Here is a 23,263-nt window from a genome sequence, read left to right on the forward strand (position 1 = left end):
CATGACTGAGCAACTGAACTGAACTGAGAAACCAATGACATTAACTTAAAGAAAAATTCAACTTTGTCCTACTCTAATAATCTGATGCTGTAATCAAGTTAGAAAATGATGCTTTATGGATATAGTGATGTTAATGTTAAAAGGACTAAGAAGTACCAATTGAAATAGAAGAAAGTGAGTATGCTTTTAACACACACATGCACACACACACAGTACTAGGTAAAGAGGAGAAGCTTTTTTAATTCTGTATATATATAAGCATTATGTGATCTTATGATTAATCGTTTTTCCCTTTCCTGCTTTTCGTTAGATGTTCTTGGCAGCCCTGTCACTCAGCTTTATTTCTAAGTCACTGGGTGCAATCATTATGAAAAGTTCCATCACTCAAATAGAAAGGAGATTTGACATATCATCTTCTACTGTTGGCCTAATTGACGGAAGCTTTGAAATTGGTAAGTTTTATATGCATTTTGATTATTTAGTAATCAGAATTGCAGAGGTAAAAACTGTTCGTATATGCTCTCCACCACTGATCCTTAACCAGAGGTAAGGACCCCCACTCCCCTGCCGTGGCAATTTGGCAGTATCTGGAGACAGTTTTGGTTGTCATCACTGAGGAATAGGGAATGGTACTGGCTTCTAGTGGTGGAGGCCAGAAATGCCTCTAAACATCCCACAATGCCCAAGACAGCATCAAAACAAAGAATTACCTAGTCCAAAATGTCAAATGCATAGAGGTTAAGCAGCTCTGATTTACACAAGCTCACTGTCTGTGAACTAATATTTTGCAGGGTTTTAACCTTCCTTTTCTCAAGATGCACTAGTGCAAGAAAAATTTGGAGAGAGGAATATGATTCTGATGATTAAAGAAGAGAGGAACAGTTCTGAAGCAATGTTTGTTAGGTTCTACTGTTTGAAAAAAGTGAAAGAGTTAGTCAGTTGTGTCTGACTCTTTGTGACTCCATGGACTGTAGCCCACTAGGCGCCTCTGTCCCTGGAATTCTCCAAGATTACTGGAGTGGGTAGTCATTCCCTTCTCCAGGGGGATCTTTGCAACCCAGGGATCAAACCCAGGTGTCCTGCATTGCAGGCAGATTCTTTACCATCTGAGCCATCATACCCCATTTCCAGGTTCACAAACACACGTCCCCCTGCAGTTTCAAAGCTGTTTAAATGCGTTCTTAGGACACAATGTACTATCTATGAATGTTGACTTCTTTAGCTGTTTTTCCTACAGCTATAGGAAATAGCTGTAGGACAAAAGTACTTGAGGAAAGATATTTACTCAATGCATTTTTCATTCAATTTTAGCTTTCTTTAAATTTCTATTAAGTATCTTTCACGGTCCTAGACGCCAGAAGTATAAGAAAAGAATAAACACTGTATGGTATGTGCTCTAAAAGAACATACATACCACTGACAAAAGAGATAAATGAGCAGAGATTTCGATCCCTAGTTGAGGAACTGGGATCCCACATAGATAATGGCATGGCCAAAGAAAAAGAGCATGCTTGTAAAAAAAATATATGTAATCTATAAAACAGACATAAATTTTGAGTCCCTTCAAATCATTAGAAAGTGGGGGAAAAGGAAAATGGGCAGACTGTTTAACAGGATATAGAATTGGGGGTTAAATTTTTTTTTAAGAACATTGAGTATATTGTTTTGTTTTCTTCATTTTAATTTGGATTTCTCCAATACTAGTGAGATTTTGTATAATTATTGAGCAATTGAATTATTGAGAAATTGAATTATTTCTCTTATTTTATGAACTGGTTGCTGAACGCCTCTGCCCATTTTCCTCTGCCCGGATACCATACAGTGTTTATTTTTTTCTTATACTTCTGGCTTCTAGGACCATGGAAGGTACTTAATAGGAATTTAAAGAATGCTAAAAGTGAATGAAAAATGCACGAGTAAATATCTTTCCTCAAGTAATTTTGTCCATTTTTCTCCATTCCAAACAACCGACTCAACTCCAAATTCTTCAAAAATTTTGTTTCATTGATATCACCAAGTAATTCAAGTCCTTTCACTCTTATCTAAAGTCAAGTCTATTTATTAATAATACCACAGAACTATATAGTGAGTGGCTTAAGCTAAGTGAGTTTTATCCTAATTAGATTACCAGATCTTGGAGCACATCTTATGGGCTTCCCAAATGGTTCTAGTAGTAAAGAATTCTCCTGGCAATGTAGGAGACCTAAGAAATGCAGGTTTGATCCCTGGAGGAGGGCATGGCAACCCACTCCAATATTCTTGCCTGGAGAATCCCATTGAGAAAGGAGCCTGGAGGGCTACAGTTCATAGGATCGCACAGACCGACATGACCAAAGCCACTTAGCATGCACATACTATGTCTTATGCTTTATTTGTATCCATTCTGGGCTTTCTATTCTCTTGGACACAATGTGGACTCAGTTACTGTTTGCTATAATGAATCATATAAAAGTAATTTTGTTCTTTTTGTAGGAAATTTGCTTGTGATTGTATTTGTGAGTTACTTTGGAGCCAAATTACACAGACCGAAGCTAATTGGAATTGGTTGCATTATTATGGGAACTGGAAGTATTTTGACTGCCTTACCGCATTTCTTCATGGGATAGTAAGTGGCTCTATGCTATCAATGATCATTTCCTTGTAAACTAATCATAGAATTTTGTTTTTTATTTTTAAATAAGTATTCCCCTTAAGAAGAATGTCCACTAAGTATGTATAGAAATGGATTATATTTTCTAAATAATAATTAACTCATTGTTTTATCTACCGTGGCTCTCATTGATATTGAAACAGGAATAGCAATAAATCAGGTGCAGTTTCATAGAAAATAAATAAGCTTTTTGTGACTTTTTACTAAACATGTATTTTATGTCTTTGCCTACAAGATTTTGATACTGTTTAATAAGACTTTATTTACTGACCTCAGGTCCAACTGCTCACCACTCAAAATTCAATACCTGAGAGGCAATTGTTGGTAGAAAGAAAATTTTGCTTTTAATCAGAATGCCAACAATCTGTGGAAAAGTTGGATTCCTATGCCCCCAAAATCAATTCCCGTGATTCTGTTTAGCCATAAAAGTTTTTGAAGGGAAAAGAGAAGGGATCTGTTAATCATTGAGAAAGAGGGTCAAAGTCGTTACCATCCCCCACTGTGGGCAGGCTTGTCAACTTCTTGTGATCTTTCTTTAGACGCTACCTTGTTCACTGAAGGGAAAACTGGGAGAGAGATCTGGTCATTTGTTAATTACTTATTCTTCATTTTTACTTCTTTGATCTATGGAAGGAATAGACAGGTTAGGTAAGATATCTTGTGATCAAAAGGTTTGAAAGGCGTGCTTTGGCTGGAGATTGAGTAGCACATGGGGTACCTGATTTAAAAGTTAGTTACGATATACTTTTGCTAAAGTGAAGAGACAAAGGGCCTCTTGCAGAGACCTCTTTCCTGCCAAAAGCTTCTCACAACTTCCCCACTCAACTCCCTGCAGTTTGGGTTTTCCCACTACCACCTCCACGGAACCTTCTCCCTAAGTTTCTGTGTAGTTTTAATTAGAGTCAGATACTGATGGCAGAAAACCAAAAATAGTGATGGCTTAAAGAAGATAGGAGCTTAGTTTTCACATAAAAAGTTAATGTAGCCAACCTAGGCCTTGACTGTCCTTGACCATCATGGTCTAAGTTGTGGCAATGTTGTTCCTTACAACAGGACAGAAGAAGGGATGAAGAATAAGAAGAAAAAGAACTCACACAGGCTGAGGCTTAAGAAATATCCTCAGAAGCATAACACTTCTACTGGCTTCAAGCTAGCCAGAACTTTGTTACACCTCACATCTAGATATAAAGTTCTTGGGGAAAAAATAGACTTGATTTCAGGCATCCATTTCCCAGCTAAAGTTCCCAGATTCTGTTACCACAGAAAGGGGAGAATGTGGATACTGAGAGCCAATGAGCAGTTTCTGCTAAAGATATAAATTACTTACTCATTATCAATGCCAAAAGCCATGCTTTTTTGTTACTATGTTAATTACTATATTTGATTTTCATAAGGTCTTTCTTCTTCCTGGTACTACTGTTCCTTCTTATTTCCATCATCTTACTCCCTCTTGATTTATTTCCTCCTTTTGGTTTCTCCATCATACCCACCCGTTCCTTATGCTTCTGACGCCATAAGGTCAGTCTTACCTAAGTTCCCTTACCAATCTCCTTCACTTTACGCTCTACATGATTTGTGTCAAGTACATGCATTAAATGCAACTATCACTGTACAGTGAGTTTATCTTATACTCAAGGTTTATATAATCAACCACCTCAAGGGTATCTCCAGCCTAACATCCTACAAATATTTTCCACCCATATATTCAGAACTGAATTTATCTCTGTGCCAAAACCAACTCAGATTTTTCACATTCACTCTTTCAGCAGTGATTCATTTATCCACAGATAAACCAAAGTCAAGAATCTCATCTTAGACTTACTCTTTGCTTCAGTACACATGACCAGTGGTCACCAAATCTTGCTTTTTATACCTCTTATATGTCAAAGTTGTCCCTTTTTTCTTTCCCATCATCTCTGGCCTGGACTTTCTGCATCCCATCTCAACTTCATTGTAACTCACATTCTATACTGCAGTATTCATTTTACTTTTTTTAATTTTTATTTTAAAAAATTATTTATTTGGTTGTAATGGGTCTTATTGCAAGCACTTGATATATTTAATATTCATTGCAGTATGCAGAATCTTTAGTTGCAGTATGTGAGATCCAGTTCCTTGACCAGGGATAAACCCCGGCCCCCTGCATTGAGAGCTTGGAGTCTTAGCCACTGGACCAGCAAGGAAGTCCTATGGTGTTCATTTTAAAAGCAATTATTATTTCACTCCTACTTAAAACTCCCAATATCCTAGAGCAGTATTTTTCAAAATTCAGATCCTGAAAAACTTGTCAATCAGTAAATAAATTCAGACTATTGAGACCAACAATTTTCTAATATGATAGGATAGAATAGGATAGAACAGAATAGAAGAAAACACAGTTATTCTGTGAAACTTTCTTTTTGGTTTTATACATTTGTGTGGGGGGGACATGTATGTATTGTGATTGTGATGCAAAATATATTTCTCACTGTTGGTATAGTCAAAGTATTGAAAGCCTCTTGCCTATGAATTAATATCTAGGTTTATTTGCATATACAGGTAATTCATTGATTTGGCCTTGACTATCTTCCCAGTTTCATTTTACACGGCTTCCCATGATTGAGGACCACACTCTAGGTCTAGAGTTTTTCAAATGTGCCATTATAAGTCATACTTTTGTTCATAGTGTTTCTACAGCTTTGAGTACTTTTCCTTCTTTGTCTACCTGTTAAACTCCTTTCTATCTTCAAAATTCATCTCCTATGGAATCCTCACTGTGAAGTTTTCTCTAATCCACACCCTTCTCAATATCCAAGCAAAGTTGATCATCTCTTTCCTTTACAACAACTCGGGACCTGACATATTAACCTTTTTGTATCTTTCATCATATATGTTTATCTTAGAGGATGTAAGGTATTTTGATAACAAAAGCTGTGTGTTTTATTTCTAGTGATTTGGAGTTGCACAGAATGCCTGGCATACAGTAGGTTGCCCTTGGAACTCACAGGGCACCTCAGTATTTTTAATTTATATTGTTTATTGAAGTATAATGGATGAATTATAATAGTAACAGGTGCATAACATAGAGATTCATTATTTTTATAGATTATACTCCATTTATATTTATAAAATGCTGGCTATATTCCCTGTGCTGCACATCACATCTTAGTATCTTATTTCTTTTGTACCTGGTTGTTTGTGCCTCTAATCCCTTTAACCTATTTTCTCTCTCTTCCCCCAATCCTCTTCCCACTGATAACCCTTAACTTGTTCTCTGTATCTGTGAGTCTGTTTCTGTTTTGTTATATATGTTCTTTTTATTTATTTAGGTTCCGCATATAAGTGAAAACATACAGTCTTTGTCTTTCTCTGCCTGACTTATTTTACTAAGCACAATACCTTTCCGTCATTCATGTATTTTTAAATAACAACATTTGTACTATTCTGGGTCCATCTCTGTTGTTCTAATTAAGTTCTTCTTTGTCAAACTGAAATAGACTAGAACTTTTTAAACTAAGTTTTGAGGAGTCAGGCATATGACTCTGTGCGTGTGAGTGTGTGTGTGTGTGTGTGTGTGTGTGTGTGTGTGTGTGTCCATGAAAGAAATTCAGGTAAATTATTGATGGAAAATGCAGGTGAATCAGTATGATTGTAAATTACTTTTGAAAGTTTAGATTGTAACCATCTTTGAAGATAATCCAAAGAGATGAATAAATGCACTTAGCAATTTTTTTAAACTTGAAACCAAGATATTTCATACATTGACCAGAATAGAAGAATTCTTAGGATGACAGCAATGTGATAATCCACCTTGCCTGGGTAGTATTACCAGATATTTCTTAGCAAACACTTCTTTTTTACTTTTACCTATCACTTCTCCTAACATGTAGGCTGGGAAACTGACAAAGAGTATTCTGATAATTTGGAGAAGATAATGGTACAGTTAAAGGGGAAAATTCCTCTGCATTTCTGGGAAAAGTAAAACAATTCAGCAAATATAGTAATGTTCTTACAGTTACAGGTATTCTAAAGATACCACTTTTAATCCATCAGAGAATTCAACATCAAGTTTTCCAACTTGTTTGATTAACCAAACTTTGTTAGCCAATAGAACACCACTGGAGGTAGTGGAAAAAGGTAAGAATTGAATTCACACTATTGAATATTACTATCACAAATAAATATTCTAAAATGTAACAATTATATTACATCTATAACAAACTATTATATTATCTATTAGCAAAGTTTATTAAAAAACAATAGGAAAAACATTTTCATTTTGTGTATGTAAGACAAAAATCATTGTTAATGTATAAAGAGCTTCTAGAAGCAATAAGAAAAAAGGAATATTTTGATATGAAATTGGCAAAGAAAATATGCCACTAATGTAAAAGAGGAAGTGGCATGAATATATTTAAATGTAATTTTACTCTTTATGAAAAATGCAAATTACTACACAAATTGAAGATTGTTTACCTACTAAAATGCAAATCATTTTTATTAAAGTACTAGTTAAAAATTTTGCTACCTATTAGATAGGAAAATATTAAAAATTAAAAAAAGAAATGAGGTATAGGAAAAAGCCACATTTTATGTATTATAGAGAGTGTATAAATTTCTCTTTTGGAGGTTAATTTTTAAGATGATAAAGGACAAAAATATGCATATCTGCTTAAATCAGCAATTCTACTTTTATTGCTTTATCTTAAAGGAAATAATCAGGAATATACAGAAGGATTTATTTATCATTATAGTCATGGCATCCCATGGCACTCTACTACTCTTGCCTGGAAAATCCCATGACAGTAGAACCTTAGTGGGCTACAGTCCATGGGGTCGCAAAAGAGTCAGACATGACTCAGCAGCCAAAAACAACAAACAAGGAAAGAGACTGATTAAAGAAATAATGAAACATTCAGCACACTACGATGCAGTCATTAAAATCCTGCTATAAGAACATAAAGAATATTATGCATATTTTTGTGTTCACTAAAAATGTGAAAGATATAAACAAACATCAGAAGTGGCTCTCTGTGTGTGGTGGGATTAAGATCATTTTACTTGTTTTCTTCGTGTTTCTCTACATTGTCAAATTCTGTAATGTGACTATAAATCATTCTTATAATTAGAAAAGAACAAAACACTTTAAATGGAATAATTAAAGGGTTACATTAGTTGAGTTTTTAACAGGAATGCTAAGATTAATGTTTAAAATAAAGCATTCTCTTGTCTACATAGGTTGGGAAAAGGATTCTGGATCATATATGTGGATATATGTTCTAATGGGTAATATGCTTCGTGGAATTGGGGAAACCCCTATTGGACCCTTGGGGATTTCTTACATCGATGATTTTGCTGAAGAAGGACATTCTTCTTTGTATTTAGGTAATGTACAGAAAATAGTAGGTTTTATGGTTACTTTCCCTGGGCGTAACTTGAAATAACAGTGCTCCTCTACTCATTCTTTTATTTAATGAAAAGTTATTTGGGGAAATATATTGAGTAGTATTACTTTAAAAAATTTAATAAAAACCATGTATTATTGGCATCTGATAAAAATGTTTTATAATGTTTTTAGGTAATTTGCTTGCAGTAACAATGATTGGTCCAATCATTGGCTTTTTACTGGTATCTCAGTTTTCTAAAATGTATGTGGATATTGGATACGTGGATCTGAGTAAGTACTCTCAGAACAAGGTAACATGATAATGCTTTTGAAGTACATGACAGCATCCTTCCAAATAAGTGAACTCATTCTTTCAGTGGCTTTTTGCAGACTAATTGTCAAAAGTTACAAACAAGAAATGTGTTAATATCTATAATAAAAATAAAATACATCTCCTATCAACATCAGGTGGTGCTAGTGGTAAGGAATCTGCCTGTCAGTGCAGGAGATGTAAGAGGTGCTGGTTCAATCCTTAGGTCAGGAAGATCCCTTGGAGTAAGAAATAGCAACCCACTCTGGTACTCTTGCCTGGAAAACTCCATAGACAGAGGAGCCTGGGGGTTTACAATCCATGGGGTCACAGAGTCTGACACAACTGAGCACACACATAGCTGTCTAAATCAGGCTTTTACAAATAAGCACAAAATAAGAAAATTTAAGAAACTTAAGATGACTTCATCCAAAATAATTGCAAACTAATTGCAGGTCTCTCCGCAGGCCCTCTGATGTCACTTACATGCATTTCTTAGAAAACCCTCTCTATGTGCATAGTTTAACGTCTCTTCTAAAAACGTGGCTCCTCTTCAGAGAAGTCTTACTTCACCATGTTCTACTGGCACCAAAAGTTAAACACCCCTGTTAATCACCAAGAGCATGTCTTTACTGTGGTCTTTATCACAATGAGCCACAAATATGTGTACACTGATATGCCATCTCTTTTAGAACATAACAATATAGTGTCTGTATTGACATATAATAAGTAATTAGCATTTGGAAATAAGCAAATCAGATTTTCTACTGCACCAGGTCTACATAGAGTAGACTTCACAGAAGTCCAGTGATAACCACAATCTTGCAAGTATTTTAATATAAAGCTAAAATGTGGACCTGATGGAATATGTTATGTCTTCTATTTTGGATGTGTGAATCATATTCTATGTTTCTATTCATTCACTTCCAGGTTCATCATTTCTTTTACCACCAGGAACCTAGAAATAAATGATTATTAAAATCTTTGGAACGATAGTTTTGTAACCTCTTTTCTATAGTCAGAAAGTACTACTCATAGTGTTTTAGATACATGGTAATCCCATTTCCACCACTAAATGTCAAGACTTAATTACATCTTCTCTTAGTTAGTCATGGGTGTGATGTAAACATATTATGAAGTACACATTGGCAAGCTCCAATGCCAATGGAGCCAATGAGATAACAAGTGAATAAAGAGTGTTAAGTATGATGGTTAAACTTGTAAGAACTGGTGGTGGTGAACTACCCTCTGAACACACTTGAAAATGCATTTACTACTCAGGCTCAACCTATTCTTTTCATGCAGAAATCTGGATCCAGCATTGACAAAATCTACTGATTGGTTTTTAAGAAAATCTAGAAATCCAGACTTCCATGTAGAATCTTCCAATTTTTATGATAGTGTGTGAGCAAAGGAGAACACTTCAGAAGGCTGTGTCTAGACAGGTTATGATCTCTAGTTCTTATGTGTAGACCAGGGATAGAGCACAAAAAAATATTACCAAGATGACATTTCTGACAGATGGTAAATAAGTACTTGGCATATAGATGGAGTCTCTGATTTTACCAATCATTTCTAAAGTCTACTAGAGTTGCTGATTATGAAATAATATGAACATGCAAAGCAATTTTAAACTCAGATCTGTGCATAGTTTAAAACCACTTCAATAAATAGAATGAATACTTTGCTTCTTTATATCAAATCAATGTTTTCTCATGTTAAAGAGTTTTTCTTATAGATCAAAGAGTAACAACACCATTCTTGTGCTTCGGATTTCTATGGTGTGTTTGTGTGTGTGGTACTTCCTTATTAGAATGTTTACTTATACTCACTGAAACACTTCATTTATACTTGTTTAGATATAGCACGTGGGCTTCCCTGGTGCTCAGAGGTAAAGAATCTGCCTGCAATGCAAGAGACCCGGGTTTGATCCTCGAGTCAGGAAGATCCCCTGGAGAAGGCAACCCACGGCAGTACTGTTGGCTGAAAAATTCCATGGACAGATCAGCCTGGCAGGCTACAGTCCATGGGATCGCAAAGAGTCGGACACAACTGAGTGACTAACACACACAAATATAGCACATACATATCACTCACACAGCTTTAAGGGAAAATATTATTGAAATAAAATGGTTAAATTTTCCCTAAAATTTTGAGTTCAGATTTTGAACTTGGAGTTTCAGTATGTATATATCTTCACCATTATCATCCTCTGTGCTGTCAAAGAGTTGGAAATGCAGGTTCTATTGGGGGGAAAACCTTACTATTAGCTCTGGGAATTTCTTGCAGACTACTGTAAGTCTCATTGCTGGCGATTTCTTGACCTCAGAAGATGGTGCCAATATAAGTTTTCAGACAGTGAGGATTCATGCCTTCCATGTTGCCATTGTTGTGATGCTCAGTCATGTCCAACTCTGTGACCCCATAGACTTCAGCCCGCCAAGTTCCTGTGTCCATGAAATTTTCTAGGTAGGAATATTGCAGTGGGTTGCCATTTTCTACTCCAGGGGATCTTCCCAATCCAGGGATGGAAGCTGCCATCTCTTGTGTCTCCTGCACTGGCAGTTGGATTCTTTACCACTGAGCCACCAGAGAATTCCAAAGTTGGCCCTCAAACAGTTTTCAGGCTTTAATCATTCCATAAGGGCAGCTGTTCAGGCATGTCAACACAAAAACCACCAAGTTCACGCAGGCTCTGTCAATGACAACAGTGTCATGACGGATTCCTAGACAAGAGCAACTGTAAGATGTCATTAAATGTTAGACTCACCCTTATTTCAAAAATGAAAATGTGTGAAAAAAAAATTGTCTCAGAATGGATGAAACATCATTTACTTTCTTCATCTATGAAGAGCAGCAATTATTACCATTATTTCCCAGAAATTCTTACACTTCAAAATGATTTTTGACCAGCTTCTTCTAATTCTTTATTCTAGGCACTGTCAGAATAACTCCCCAGGACTCTCGTTGGGTTGGTGCTTGGTGGCTTGGCTTCCTTGTGGCTGGACTAATATCCATTATTTCTTCCATACCATTCTTTTTCTTGCCCAAAACTTTGGATAAACCAAATAAAGAAAAAAAAGCTTCAGCATCCTCAATATCTTTGCCTATGCAAAATGAAGAAAAGAGTCAAATGGCTAGTTTGACCAAGACTGGGCAAAATGTTACTGACACTGTAACTGGTAAGTATTTCACATTTATAGTTGGTTTGGAGTTGTTAATCCCAGTGAAAGAGAGAGGTGATTATTCCAAAATAATGTCATACGCAAATCATCTAAAGTGAGTGTTCTTCTGAACTAAATTTGGTTGGATTATTCTTCTAAGATTCCTACTAAACTTCATAATATTTTCTGAACACATATCAGCTCTGTAGAGAAGAGGATTAGGCTGTGGTCTTTAGCAGGGAGAAACCAGTTAAAGGTTAAAAAACTATCTTTTATTAGTAAACCAAAGAGTATATAGTCATTTCCAAATTATATAGTACAAATTATGAGTTAAAAGGACTCTCTCTCTTTTTCTTGCTTTCTGTCTCGCTTCCTTCCTTTCTCTCTCTTTTCCTTCTTTCCCTTTTTTATTTCCCTCCCTTCCTTCCTTTCTTTCGCTTCACAAATGGTACCAGGAATCATATTACACCCTGATAATAGAATATTGCCTCTGTTTTTCAAGTATTTACAATACAGTGAGGTTGTAACAAGAAGTATATAGACAACAGCCATGTAGCGCCTATATAAGGAATTCTGAGTGCCTATAAACTGGGTAACTTAATTATACTTAGGTGGAGACATGGAGTATGCAGAAGGAAATCAGATCAAGTTTCTTTCTAGATAATTAGAGTAAGATTGCCTTCTTGGCACTTATATAGAAAAAAATTGCTTACCTAAATATTCAAAAATGAAGTAGAAACAAGGTTAGTAGTAAAGAGTACTGGAGTCAGTCATATGAATAAGAATCCCCCATAGTAGAGGATAGTGACTTTCCTTTCCAACATAAGCTGCCAAAGACTAATAGAGAACACTTTAGGAGCACTAATCTGTGATTGATCCAGCAGCAGTCAGAGCAAGATGGTTAAAACAATGAGATGTTAACAGTGCAGTTTTCAGATCACACAGCAATGGTGGAGCAGTGAGGGTCAAAGCAGAGCAACACCTGAACCCTTGGCAACCTTTCAATTTAAAACTGAAGTGACATTAGAGACTGTTGGTGTAGCCCAAGTTCTCCCTCCCATCAGTTCTTCCACCTTCTCCTTTTATTGTTACTTTCTCCTCTCCACCTCTCTAATCTGAAAGCAGTGGTGTTACTTGTATGGGCTCATGAGAGATCTAATTTTTCAACTATGTTGGTAACTTGAAATTGGCCAAATAGGAGAAGTTACCACCACTTATTACCAAAACTGGGAAATACCCAAATCAGGCACTGCGCTCCCAAGAATCAGTTGTTAAACATTTACCAGCACATCACTGAAGAGGTTTTTGAAATTAATATGCACACTAAAAATAACATCCCATTGAATTTTCATCCAATTTATACTATTTTCATACTGCAGCAAATTAAATCCATTAAAAGTAGTTGATTATTTAAACCTGTAATGAACATGGTTGACTGTAAGCCCAAAAAGAATGGAGAGGATAATGAAAATACAAAATTAGAACAAATTGTTCAATTCAGTTCAGTTCAGTTGCTCAGTCGTGTCCGACTCTTTGTGATCCCATGAATAGCAGCATGCCAGGCTTCCCTGTCCATTACAAACTCCCGGAGTTTACTCAGACACTTGTCCATCGAGTCAGTGATGCCATCCAGCCATCTCATCCTCTGTTGTCCCCTTATCCTCCTGCCCCCAATCCCTCCCAGCATCAGGGTCTTTTCCAATGAGTCAACTCTTCGCATGAGGTGGCCAAAGTATTGGAGTTTCAGCTTCAGCATCAGTCCTTCCAATGAACACCCAGGACTGATCTCCTTTAGGATGGACTGGTTGGATCTCCTTGCAGTCCAAGGGACTCTCAAGAGTCTTCTCCAACACCATCATCTATATTATCAACTGTGTTTGCAAGATAGTGACCAATATAAGATAGCAAAGAGGTCCTTCATATGTGCTACTAGGAATAGGTGAAATAACTAAGAAGTTTTAGTCAGAAAAAGTATATGTCTAATTTGAACAGAAATAAGACTAATTGATTAGAAAGAAATAAAGCTTTCAGTTCATTAAAGAAACAATTTGTAAACATGGAGAATCGACCAAAAATGGAACAATTTCTTTCTGAGATAATCAGCTTAATGTCACATGAGTTGTTTATTGATCCAGTCATTGAGGTTACATAATGGATCATGATTATGTAGAAGTACAAATGATGTCCAGGTTCTCAGTCACCTCAAAAATTCAATGATTTGGTGAACCTATATGTCTTATTTCTTTTGATCAAATATCACAACTCACATAGAATGCCTCACAAGTCAATGGTTCTTCCTGATTGGGGAATCCCAAAGAGCGAAGTTTAGCATTTTGACCTGATAATTTTAAATGTTATTTATTCCTGCTATACGTTTCTGTACATCTTCTTTCCTGTTCTATGTCCTTTGCCCTAATCTTTTTTCTATTATTATAAGCAGATGAAGCTATTTCTTAATTACCATTGGTAGAAGGTTTGATTCTGACCATGTTTAATGGAAACCTTTAGAGTTCTACAGAACAAGATCTTTCAAAATCCACACCATCCATCTCTCAAGAACGATATCTGGTTCGGTCTTGCTAGACTTTGATACTTCCCACTGTTTTTCTAAGTGGTTCTTTTCACTTTAACTCCCATTGCAGCTGGTTAACCTGGTAATCATAGACTGAAATCACATAATTCTTGCTAGGTACAGAAATTATGGATTTGTTACACTCCTGTCTGTAGGCATGGGTTTTTGCCTATTGCTGTCATAATGTCATTTGAGACACAATATCTGTTTAATAAAGGTGATTGCTAATACTGCCAGAATTATTGAAGCAGTATTTTGTGGTACAAACTATATACCAGAAAAAAACAGTTTTGAGTCCTGGTACTAAATTAACCTTTATGATTTTTGAACCTTAGTATTCTATTTTTGTGAGCTTTGGGTTCATACTATCTTTAAGATAAATTTCTCCTTAATAATTATGTTACTAACATAATCATTATACTATTAAATGCTAATATAAAAGAGACATTTCATTAGCTTTTGTTCCTTCAGTGCCTAACATATTACCTGGTACCCAATCAAAACCCAAACATTTGTTAAATAAATGAATAAATGAACTAACATGTATGCAGTTGTATGGTAGAGTGCTATTAGCCAAATATGAAGCGAATAAGCAAGTTGGTATAACAAACAGCATGTATGCTTGATCCCATTTGGGAATAAAATGAACAAAATAAATACTTCATTTTATTTAGTTTATTCATAAAAATATGAATGTGCATATGGAAAGAATGGAAGTAATATATTTTAGGAAAACTGCTGACAGTAGAATTGCACAGTACTCTGACTTTCTGTTCTATATATTTATGGAATTTTAAGTCATATAAATTATATTTACCACATTAAGATATCAATGTATCTTCAAGCTGCATTATATTTTCTTTCTTTTGATGTTTTTATAGGTTTCTTCCAGTCCTTGAAAAGCATCCTTACCAATCCCCTGTATGTTTTAACATTATTTTTGACACTGCTACAAGCCAGCAGCCATATTGGTTCTGTTACTTACATTTTCAAATACGTAGAGCAGCAGTATGGCAAGTCAGCATCTGAGACGAGCATTTTGCTTGGTGAGACCCACTGTTTATGTTTGCTTTATAAATGACAAACTACCAAGTGAAGGAGTTCCGAGTGATATTTTGTTGTGAAGGCAATTTCCTGTTTTATTAAACACAGTTTGCTTTTTTTCAAATTTTATCAGGTCCATCCATCTTGTGATATTACCATCGTTCTGCCTTTGAAGTTGTATCTCATGTTATTTTTTATGATATTATTCCTTTATTTATTGACTGTGCTGGGTCATTGTTGCAAGACTTTCTCTAGTTGTGGTGAGCAGGGGCTACTCTTCATTGCAGTGTGTGGGCTTCTCATCGTGGTGACTTCTCTTGTTGTGGAGCACAGGCTCTATGAAGTCAGGCTTCAGTAGTTGCAGCTCACAGGCTCAGTAGCTGTGGCTCCTGGGCTCTAGAGCACAGGTTCAATAGTTGTGGGCCAGGGGCATAGTTGTTTCATGGCATGTGGAATTTTCCTGGGCCAGGGATTGAGCCTCTGTCTCCTGCATTGGCAGGTGGATGATTTACCACTGAGCCACCAGCGAAGCCTTCGAATAATTTTGGAGGAGATGAATTCCTGAAGGAAAAGTGACATGTGAACATGAATATACATGTAGCTATGATATCTGTATAACTGGATCTTACAATCTAGTGCTGAGATTGTGAGGCAAATCCTTTCATAATGTGACTATTATACTCCCATCATTCATGAACTTTGAATTAGGACCCAAATACTTATAAAAATAGGACATTGTTGTTTCCAAAAGAAAAATCAATGTAAACACATCGTTGATATCTACATGATTCAAAACAAAAATATCATATTTTAGAGAGTTTTTTGGGGGGTGGGGAGCTACAGTATCTATTTCCAAAGATACATGAAGGCTTGTTTATGAAAGAAAGGTTTCCTCATATTATTCTTTCCCTACCCACAGTATAGTCTTTGCTGGTGGCTCAGCAGTAAAGAATCTACTTGCCAATGCAGAAGACACAGGTTCAATCCCTGGGTCAGGAAGGTCCCCTGGAGAAGGAAATGGCAATCCACTCCTATATTCTTGCTTGGAGAATCCCAGAGGAGCCTGGTGAGCTATAGTTCATGGGGCTGTAAGAGTAGGACACAACTTAGTGACTAAAAGAGCAACACCTCCAATATAAGATTCTGAAGAGCAGTAGATACCCAGTATAGAGCCCAGCTCTTTGTAGAAACTTAATATTTGATAAGTTAAAGCTATATTTATCAAGAGGTATATATACATGTAACTCCATGGCCGATTCATGTCAATGTATGACAAAACCCAATGTTGTGGGTTCACAACTTCACAACATTACTTCCAATGTTGTGAAGTAATTAGCCTCCAACTAATAAAAATAAATGAAAGAAAAGAGGTATATAAACAGGTCATAAGTAAACAAGAAAATAATAATTGTTTATGATGTTCTTATTGAACTTCAGTTCAGTTCAGTTGCTCAGTCATGTCCGACTCTTTGCGACCCCATGAACCGCAGCACGCCAGGCCTCCCTGTCCATCACCAACTTCTGGAGTTCACCCAAACTCATGTCCATCGAGTCGGTGATGCCATCCAACCATCTCATCCTCTGTCGTCCGCTTCTCCTCCTGCCGTCAATCTTTCCCAGGATCAGGGTCTTTTCAAATGAATCAGCTCTTCGCATGAGGTGGCCAAAGTACTGGAGTTTCAGCTTCAGCATCAGTCCTTCCAATGAACACCCAGGACTGATCTCCTTTAGGATGGGCTGGTTGGATCTCCTTGCAGCCCAAGGGACTCTCAAGAGTCTTCTGCAACACCACAGTTCAAAGCATCAGTTCTTCTGTGCTCAGCTTTCTTTATAGTCCAACTCTCACATTCATGCATGACTACTGGAAAAACCATAGCTTTGACTAGATGGACCTTTGTTGGCAAAGTAATGTCTCTGCTTTTTAATATGCTCTCTAGGTTGGTCGTAACTTTCCTTCCAAGGAGTAAGTGTCTTTTAATTTCATGGCTGCAATCACCATCTGCAGTAATTTTGGAGAACTTAAAACTATAATTTTAACTCCTAACAAGGTTCTCAGCCTAATTTTTTTGTTAGAGAATCTTCATCTTTAACAAATCATGCAGGACTATGAAATGAAAGTTACAAGGGGAATCAGTTATTAGTGATATCACATATAGGCCTGTTTATTACCTCAGGGCATATGTGTGTTTAGATGAATAAAGAAGAGATATTAATTAAGTATTCAAATCTAAAGTACTGAGAAATTTTATAGTAAGTTTTTAAGGATAGGGAATCCTCATTTTAAAGAAATATGTCCTCGTTTAAAGAAATAGATAGGATTTAGGTGATAGGATAAAAGTCTCAAAATCAGGAAGATGATACTTCGTTGTAGTTTTCCAGGGAGAGAACAAAAAGTACCTTATAGAAACAATATGTTCAGATATACAAATATTCTCAGTCACTGACTTTTGCTACTGGGAAGCTAAACCTTTAGTGTTGGCAGGGAAAAATTATTTTTGTCTCTTCCACATGGTACACTAGTCCTCTACCTCCATCCTAGACTGTCAGTCTTCTGTTTAAGAAGTAGTAAGATTGGATTAATTTGGTTGATAGATAGCATTTCACACATGAAGACATTTGTGATAACCATATTTATATAATTACATAATTACATTTTTTTTTCTCTTACTTCTAGGATTCATAACCATACCATCTTTGGCAGCTGGAATGTTTACAGGAGGATTTATTGTTAAAAAGTTCAAATTTACCTTGGTTGGAATTGCCAAATTTGCACTTTGTGCCCATTTGATGTCCTTCCTATTTCATCTATCAAACTTTGCACTAATCTGTGAAAACAAATCAGTTGCTGGACTAACCCTGACCTATGATGGGTTTGTATATATCAATATATCAATTGAACAGTATATAAGCTATTTAATGTAAGAAAATGTAAGAAAAGCAAGGCAGATACCAATTTTTACTAAACTTTAAGCTGAGAGGAATGTCAATTTATAAATTCTTAAAACATTTCTTAAGATCTCAAAAGATTCATTTCCTAAGATCCTTTTTTTCCCTCCTTAAAGAAAAATTATAACAATCATTGTTAATCAACTGTACTCCAATATAAAATAAAATTCTTTAAAAAATAGATAAACAAAAGAAAAGCTATATAGTCTGTAATAGTAATAGTTATTACTTATGGAGTGTTTACAATGAATGATAGGTACTTTTGTCACTATTTTATAGATAAAAAGAGCAAAACTTAGAGAGAGACACAGATTATATGATTCTGACTCAAATCTTAAGGTTTTGACTCCAAAACTCTTAGTCCTAACCAGTATGGTCTTGGCTGACTTATGAGAGAAACATAAATGACATTTTCCAAAAGTGACTGAACAATCTTTATCTGCAGTTAATTTTGATGTTTAACAATTATCTTTATAAGAAAACCCTTACATTGTGCTGAGTTCTCCTTTTCTGTACACCTATTATGTTTTCTGGTATTATCTTTATTAGCACTAGAATTGATATTCTTTACATATAATAGCATATTAGGCCTATAAAACTTCTACTTTTCATTATTATCATACATTGTGCAGTATACCTAGTACTACAGTGAAAAGTGGAAGTGTTAGCTGTGTCCAATTCTTTGTGACCCCATGAACTCTAGCCCACCAGGTTCCTCTGTCCATGGAATTTTCCAGGTAAGAATGCTGGAGTGGGTTGCCATTCCATTCTCCAAGGGATCTTCCCAACCCAGGGATCAAACCTGGGTCTCCCGATTTGAAGGTAGATTCTTTACCATCTGAGCCACCAGGACTATGATCTCTACCCCAAATCAAGGGCACGCTTCTTTCTGCAGCTTTTTTTGTTTGTTTATTGTGGTAAACATTACATGGTGTAAAACACACTATTTTAACCATATTTAGCTGTACAGTTCAGTGCCTACTAAGTACATTCATATTGCTGTACAAATCTCACCAAAATCCATCTCCTGAATTTTTAACCTTCCTAAACTGAAACTCTGTCCCCATTAAACGCTAATTCCCCATTGCCTCTCCCCATGCCCTCCACCCCAAACCTCTGGCCCCTACCAAATGTACTTTCTGATCCTATGAAGATTTGTTGTCATCTCCTGAATATAACCAACAATTTTGGTTTAGGAAAGTTCACACCAAGTAACAAGTAAAGATCCCTGGTTCACAGTTTAGTAACCATGGTTCTTAGCACTGCTTATTGCTGGCTTTGAGCTTTTAAACTCTGGATCTTAAAAGGTGTCCATTTGAACCTTCCCACATTCACTTAACATCATCTTATTCTTGGAGGCTTGCCAACTTAATCTTGAATTATCTCCCCACTCTGTCCTCATCTTTTTTGTTGTTGAATATTCCTATCAATTATCATTCACTCTGGTAAATCAAAATACAGAGTACCTAGAACATTGAACTTTAGGGGGGAAAGAACCCTGGAGATTACACAACCCAACCCTCTTATATCTTCTTCCTTTTCTAGTTGAGACCTGGAGAAACTTTGACTTGTTTGAAACCAATCAGTGACTCCAGAATGGTGCTACTTCACACATCACAAGCATATAGGTTTTAACCTAAAGTCAATTCCCTGAAAACAGTTCAGTAACAGTGCTATCTAGTCAAAGAAGGCAGCTAGACTTCTGTGTGATTTTTAATTCGGTAAAATTGCACTAAGTGCCTCCTTAAAGGTCAAGAAGATTTACAGGATATACCAGCGCCCTCATGAAACTAATTGTCTAGTGATGACTATTAACAGAATGTATATATGCAACGTTTACGAAGTGCTAGTCACTGGGGTGCATTTTTAAAGTGTGACTTAGTGCAGAGGTGGTAGCTCAGACAGTAAAGCGTCCTGCTTACAATGTGGGAGACCTGGGTTTGATCCCTGGGTCAGGAAGATACTCTGGAGAAGGAAATGGCAACCCACTCCAGTACTCTTGCCTGGAAAATCCCATGGAAGGAGGAGCCTGGTAGGCTACAGTCCATGGGGCTGCAAAGAGTCAGAGATGACTGAGAGACTTCACTTTCACTTTTCTCAGAATGTGGTCTGAAACCTATAGACTTTATCAGAAGGCCAACAAATTCTAAACTATTTTCATACTAATACAAGATAGTGTTTGCTTTTTTCATTTTCTCATGAGTATCTAGTGATGTTTTCTGTTTTAATTTTTATCTTATATTGGAGTATAGGTGATTAACAATCACGTATTAGTTAGTTGTGTTAGTTTCAGGTGTATAGCAAAGTGATTCAGACACACATACATGTGTATTTATTCTTTTCAAAATTCTTTTCCCGTTTAGGATATTACAGAGTGCTGGACTTTCCAGTGCTTGTATAGTGATATTTTCTAAGGCTACAAGATATGTGATAATAATATCAGTCTGATGGCTAAAGATGTGTGCACTTGTGCATTCTCATGTATTAATTTTTTACTGCTGTTAATCTCTAGTAGTGTATATATATGTGATGTACATATATATCACTAAATAGAACCCACTTGAAGAAAAAACCTTTAGGATCCTCAATACTTTTCAAGAGTGAAAATACTGCTGAGAACAGAAAGTTTGAGAACAGTTAAACTAATACTTTTCCAAAACAAATTTCTATGAGGATTTATGACTTAGAAATGGCAAAACTGATTTTAGAAAGTGAAGTCACATTGTTAGGAGGTGGCAGACCTAATGGGAACACAGGACTATCTAATTGCAATGTCTGGACTAGGTTATTAATCATTATGCTAAATTACTCCCCATCTGTTATATGTCTCCAAGCAGGATTAGACATTAGATGCTTTTAGTAAAATTATTGATTACAGAATTTCTGAGTCTACCTCTTTCTTTCTTTGGAAAATTATTTTCTCATTCAAAGATAATTTATTAAGATTTTTACCAAAAACAAGAATTTTTCAAAAAAATCTGTAGTCAGAAAGTTAATTGTGCAAATAGTTTGTTTTATAAATATAGCCATAAGATTATATTTCATAAGCACAACTATGTTTTACAGTAAATTATTATAAAATTTGTTGTAGTTCCTTATGAAGCTTTTCTAGTCTCTCTCAATTGATTATATTGCTCTTGATTTTAAAAAAGTGATTCTTAAGTATTCTCCTTTGTCCATGTTGAATTATTTTCTTCTGTAAAGTATAGATTTTAAAATTCAAACTAATTGAGTAATATTCACAGATTCATGGGACTTTACAGTGAGCTGGGAAGAACCTTAGCCTAATGCCATGACCCTACTGAACAGAATTATTGTCAGAAAAAGGAAGTGATTTTTTTAGTAATTTTTAAAAGCCTGGTAAAGACCTACCCTCTTTGGTCTCTTTTTTATGTTTTACTTTTTCTACATAATAAATAGTGTCTGGGTAGCCATAAAAGGTGAAAAAGTTAATAAGCACCAAAAATAAACTTTGTCATTTTGGGAAAGCAAAAGCAAAATTTCTCTAATTTAAAGACAGCACTTTCCATTATTCCTCCTCACCTCTTCCTCTCTCTTCCTTTCCCTTTCCTTCTCTTTTTCTCCTCCTCATCTTTTTTTCCTCCTTCCCCTTTTTCTTCTCTCTCTGATACATGTCTATCATATATTTCCAGAAATACTCCAGTGGCATCACATCTAAATGTACCACTTTCTTATTGTAACTCAGACTGCAATTGTGATCCAAGTCAATGGGAACCACTCTGTGGGAGCAATGGAATAACTTACATATCACCTTGTTTAGCAGGATGTACGTCTTCAAGTGGCAGCAAAAAGTCTATTGTGAGTATTAGTTTTTACTTTCTTCTCCTTAATCAAAGTTGCAGATTTGATATAACTTACTAAACTTTGATAATGACATATCAAATGTTTTCACAACTAAGGTCCCCAGTAAAGAGATAGAAAAAGATTCCCATTATTGCTTGTCATTGTGATGGCTGTAATATGTAAACAAAGTGGCTTGAATTCTCAGAAGATTACTCCCACTTTTTCTTCTTGTGTTTATAAGACTATGGCCTTTTGAAATTTAAGAACACTTAGATCTTTAGGAAGCACATCATTTGACTAAAGGATATGATTTCCATTAGGTTGGAGATGCTCTACTCTTCAGATGCTAAGCGGAAGTCTTGAGCCAATCCCTTGTCAACCTAGATAAACAGCCATTTATGTGCGGTCTTGCATATAGATTCTAGCGAGCTTATCTCTAAGCTCAATATCCTTTGACTTCCCAAGAAATTGATTAAGGCTTCTTGCTCACTTGACTGTCCAATTTTTGACTTCTAATTTCGATTTTTTTCCAAAGCTGGCACTTCTCCTATCCAAGGTAACAATACTCTGTTTACCTATTGCTAACATCTTCCGTAGGAATGCCACTGCCTTCTTCACTAAAAATATCCCCTTCCATACAATTTATGAGTTCTTCCCAATCCTCTAGGTAACTTCCAACAGCTGAGCATCACCCATGGTGTTATCCATTCCACTTCCAATCCACTGAATATCTCATTTCCTGGGCCCTTTTCCTATCACCAGTGTTAGCAATATCATCCAATATGATCATTGCTCTCTACCACATCCTTCTGTCTTTGCTTTTCAAACTTTTTCCATCATTTTTATTGTTCATAGTCATGCTAATTGCATTAATGAATGGCACCAATAACTTTGAATAATCTAGATTCTTTGAAGCTGAAACATAAATTTGCACAAAAATTCCCCAAAGACTATACTTTAAAAACCATATCTCATATTTATGGCTATAGTGCCTTTCACTAAGAGTTCCCCTTTTAATATATTGTTCCACCATGTCCATGAGTGAAGGACTGGAAGCGACATAATGTTAGAATCCTAAAGAGAGCTCTGTCTACTATGGAAATATCTTAAAACTAGCAATGATTTTATCATTTGGGGACCACTGGGGAGTTCTTTTACCAAATTCTTAGTAATATGTCATCCCTTCTTAATCACTTAAAGTAATGTTCTTTGTACCTAAGTTTGGTTTTATTGACCAATAGGCTTGCTATATAAAAAGCTTCTCCATACTGTACTTAGTAAAAAGGTAAAACTCGGTCATCAAATAAGTATCAACTCAAATTCTTCCTCAGTTCCTCCCTCAATATTTTGTCTTTGGCATTAATGGGTTCAAACTTCCCTTAAACTTTGATTTAGCTTAGACTCAGAA

The 23,263-nt window shown here is 35.9% G+C and overlaps 1 protein-coding gene across 1 annotated transcript in view; it reads left to right on the forward strand.

Annotated features, from left to right (window-relative positions):
* LOC133043304 (solute carrier organic anion transporter family member 1B3-like) overlaps positions 1-23,263 on the forward strand; it is a 60,738-nt gene that overhangs the window by 28,741 nt on the left and 8,734 nt on the right. The window contains exons 2-10 of the mRNA XM_061124132.1: positions 311-452; positions 2,473-2,605; positions 6,645-6,766; positions 7,868-8,014; positions 8,208-8,306; positions 11,262-11,507; positions 14,943-15,107; positions 17,780-17,975; positions 21,705-21,870. Coding sequence (XP_060980115.1) covers positions 311-452; positions 2,473-2,605; positions 6,645-6,766; positions 7,868-8,014; positions 8,208-8,306; positions 11,262-11,507; positions 14,943-15,107; positions 17,780-17,975; positions 21,705-21,870 — 1,416 coding nt within the window. The remainder of the gene's footprint in view (positions 1-310; positions 453-2,472; positions 2,606-6,644; positions 6,767-7,867; positions 8,015-8,207; positions 8,307-11,261; positions 11,508-14,942; positions 15,108-17,779; positions 17,976-21,704; positions 21,871-23,263) is intronic.

The sequence above is a fragment of the Dama dama genome, chromosome 22 (assembly GCF_033118175.1).
Source record: "Dama dama isolate Ldn47 chromosome 22, ASM3311817v1, whole genome shotgun sequence".
Classification (NCBI taxonomy): Eukaryota; Metazoa; Chordata; class Mammalia; order Artiodactyla; family Cervidae; genus Dama; species Dama dama.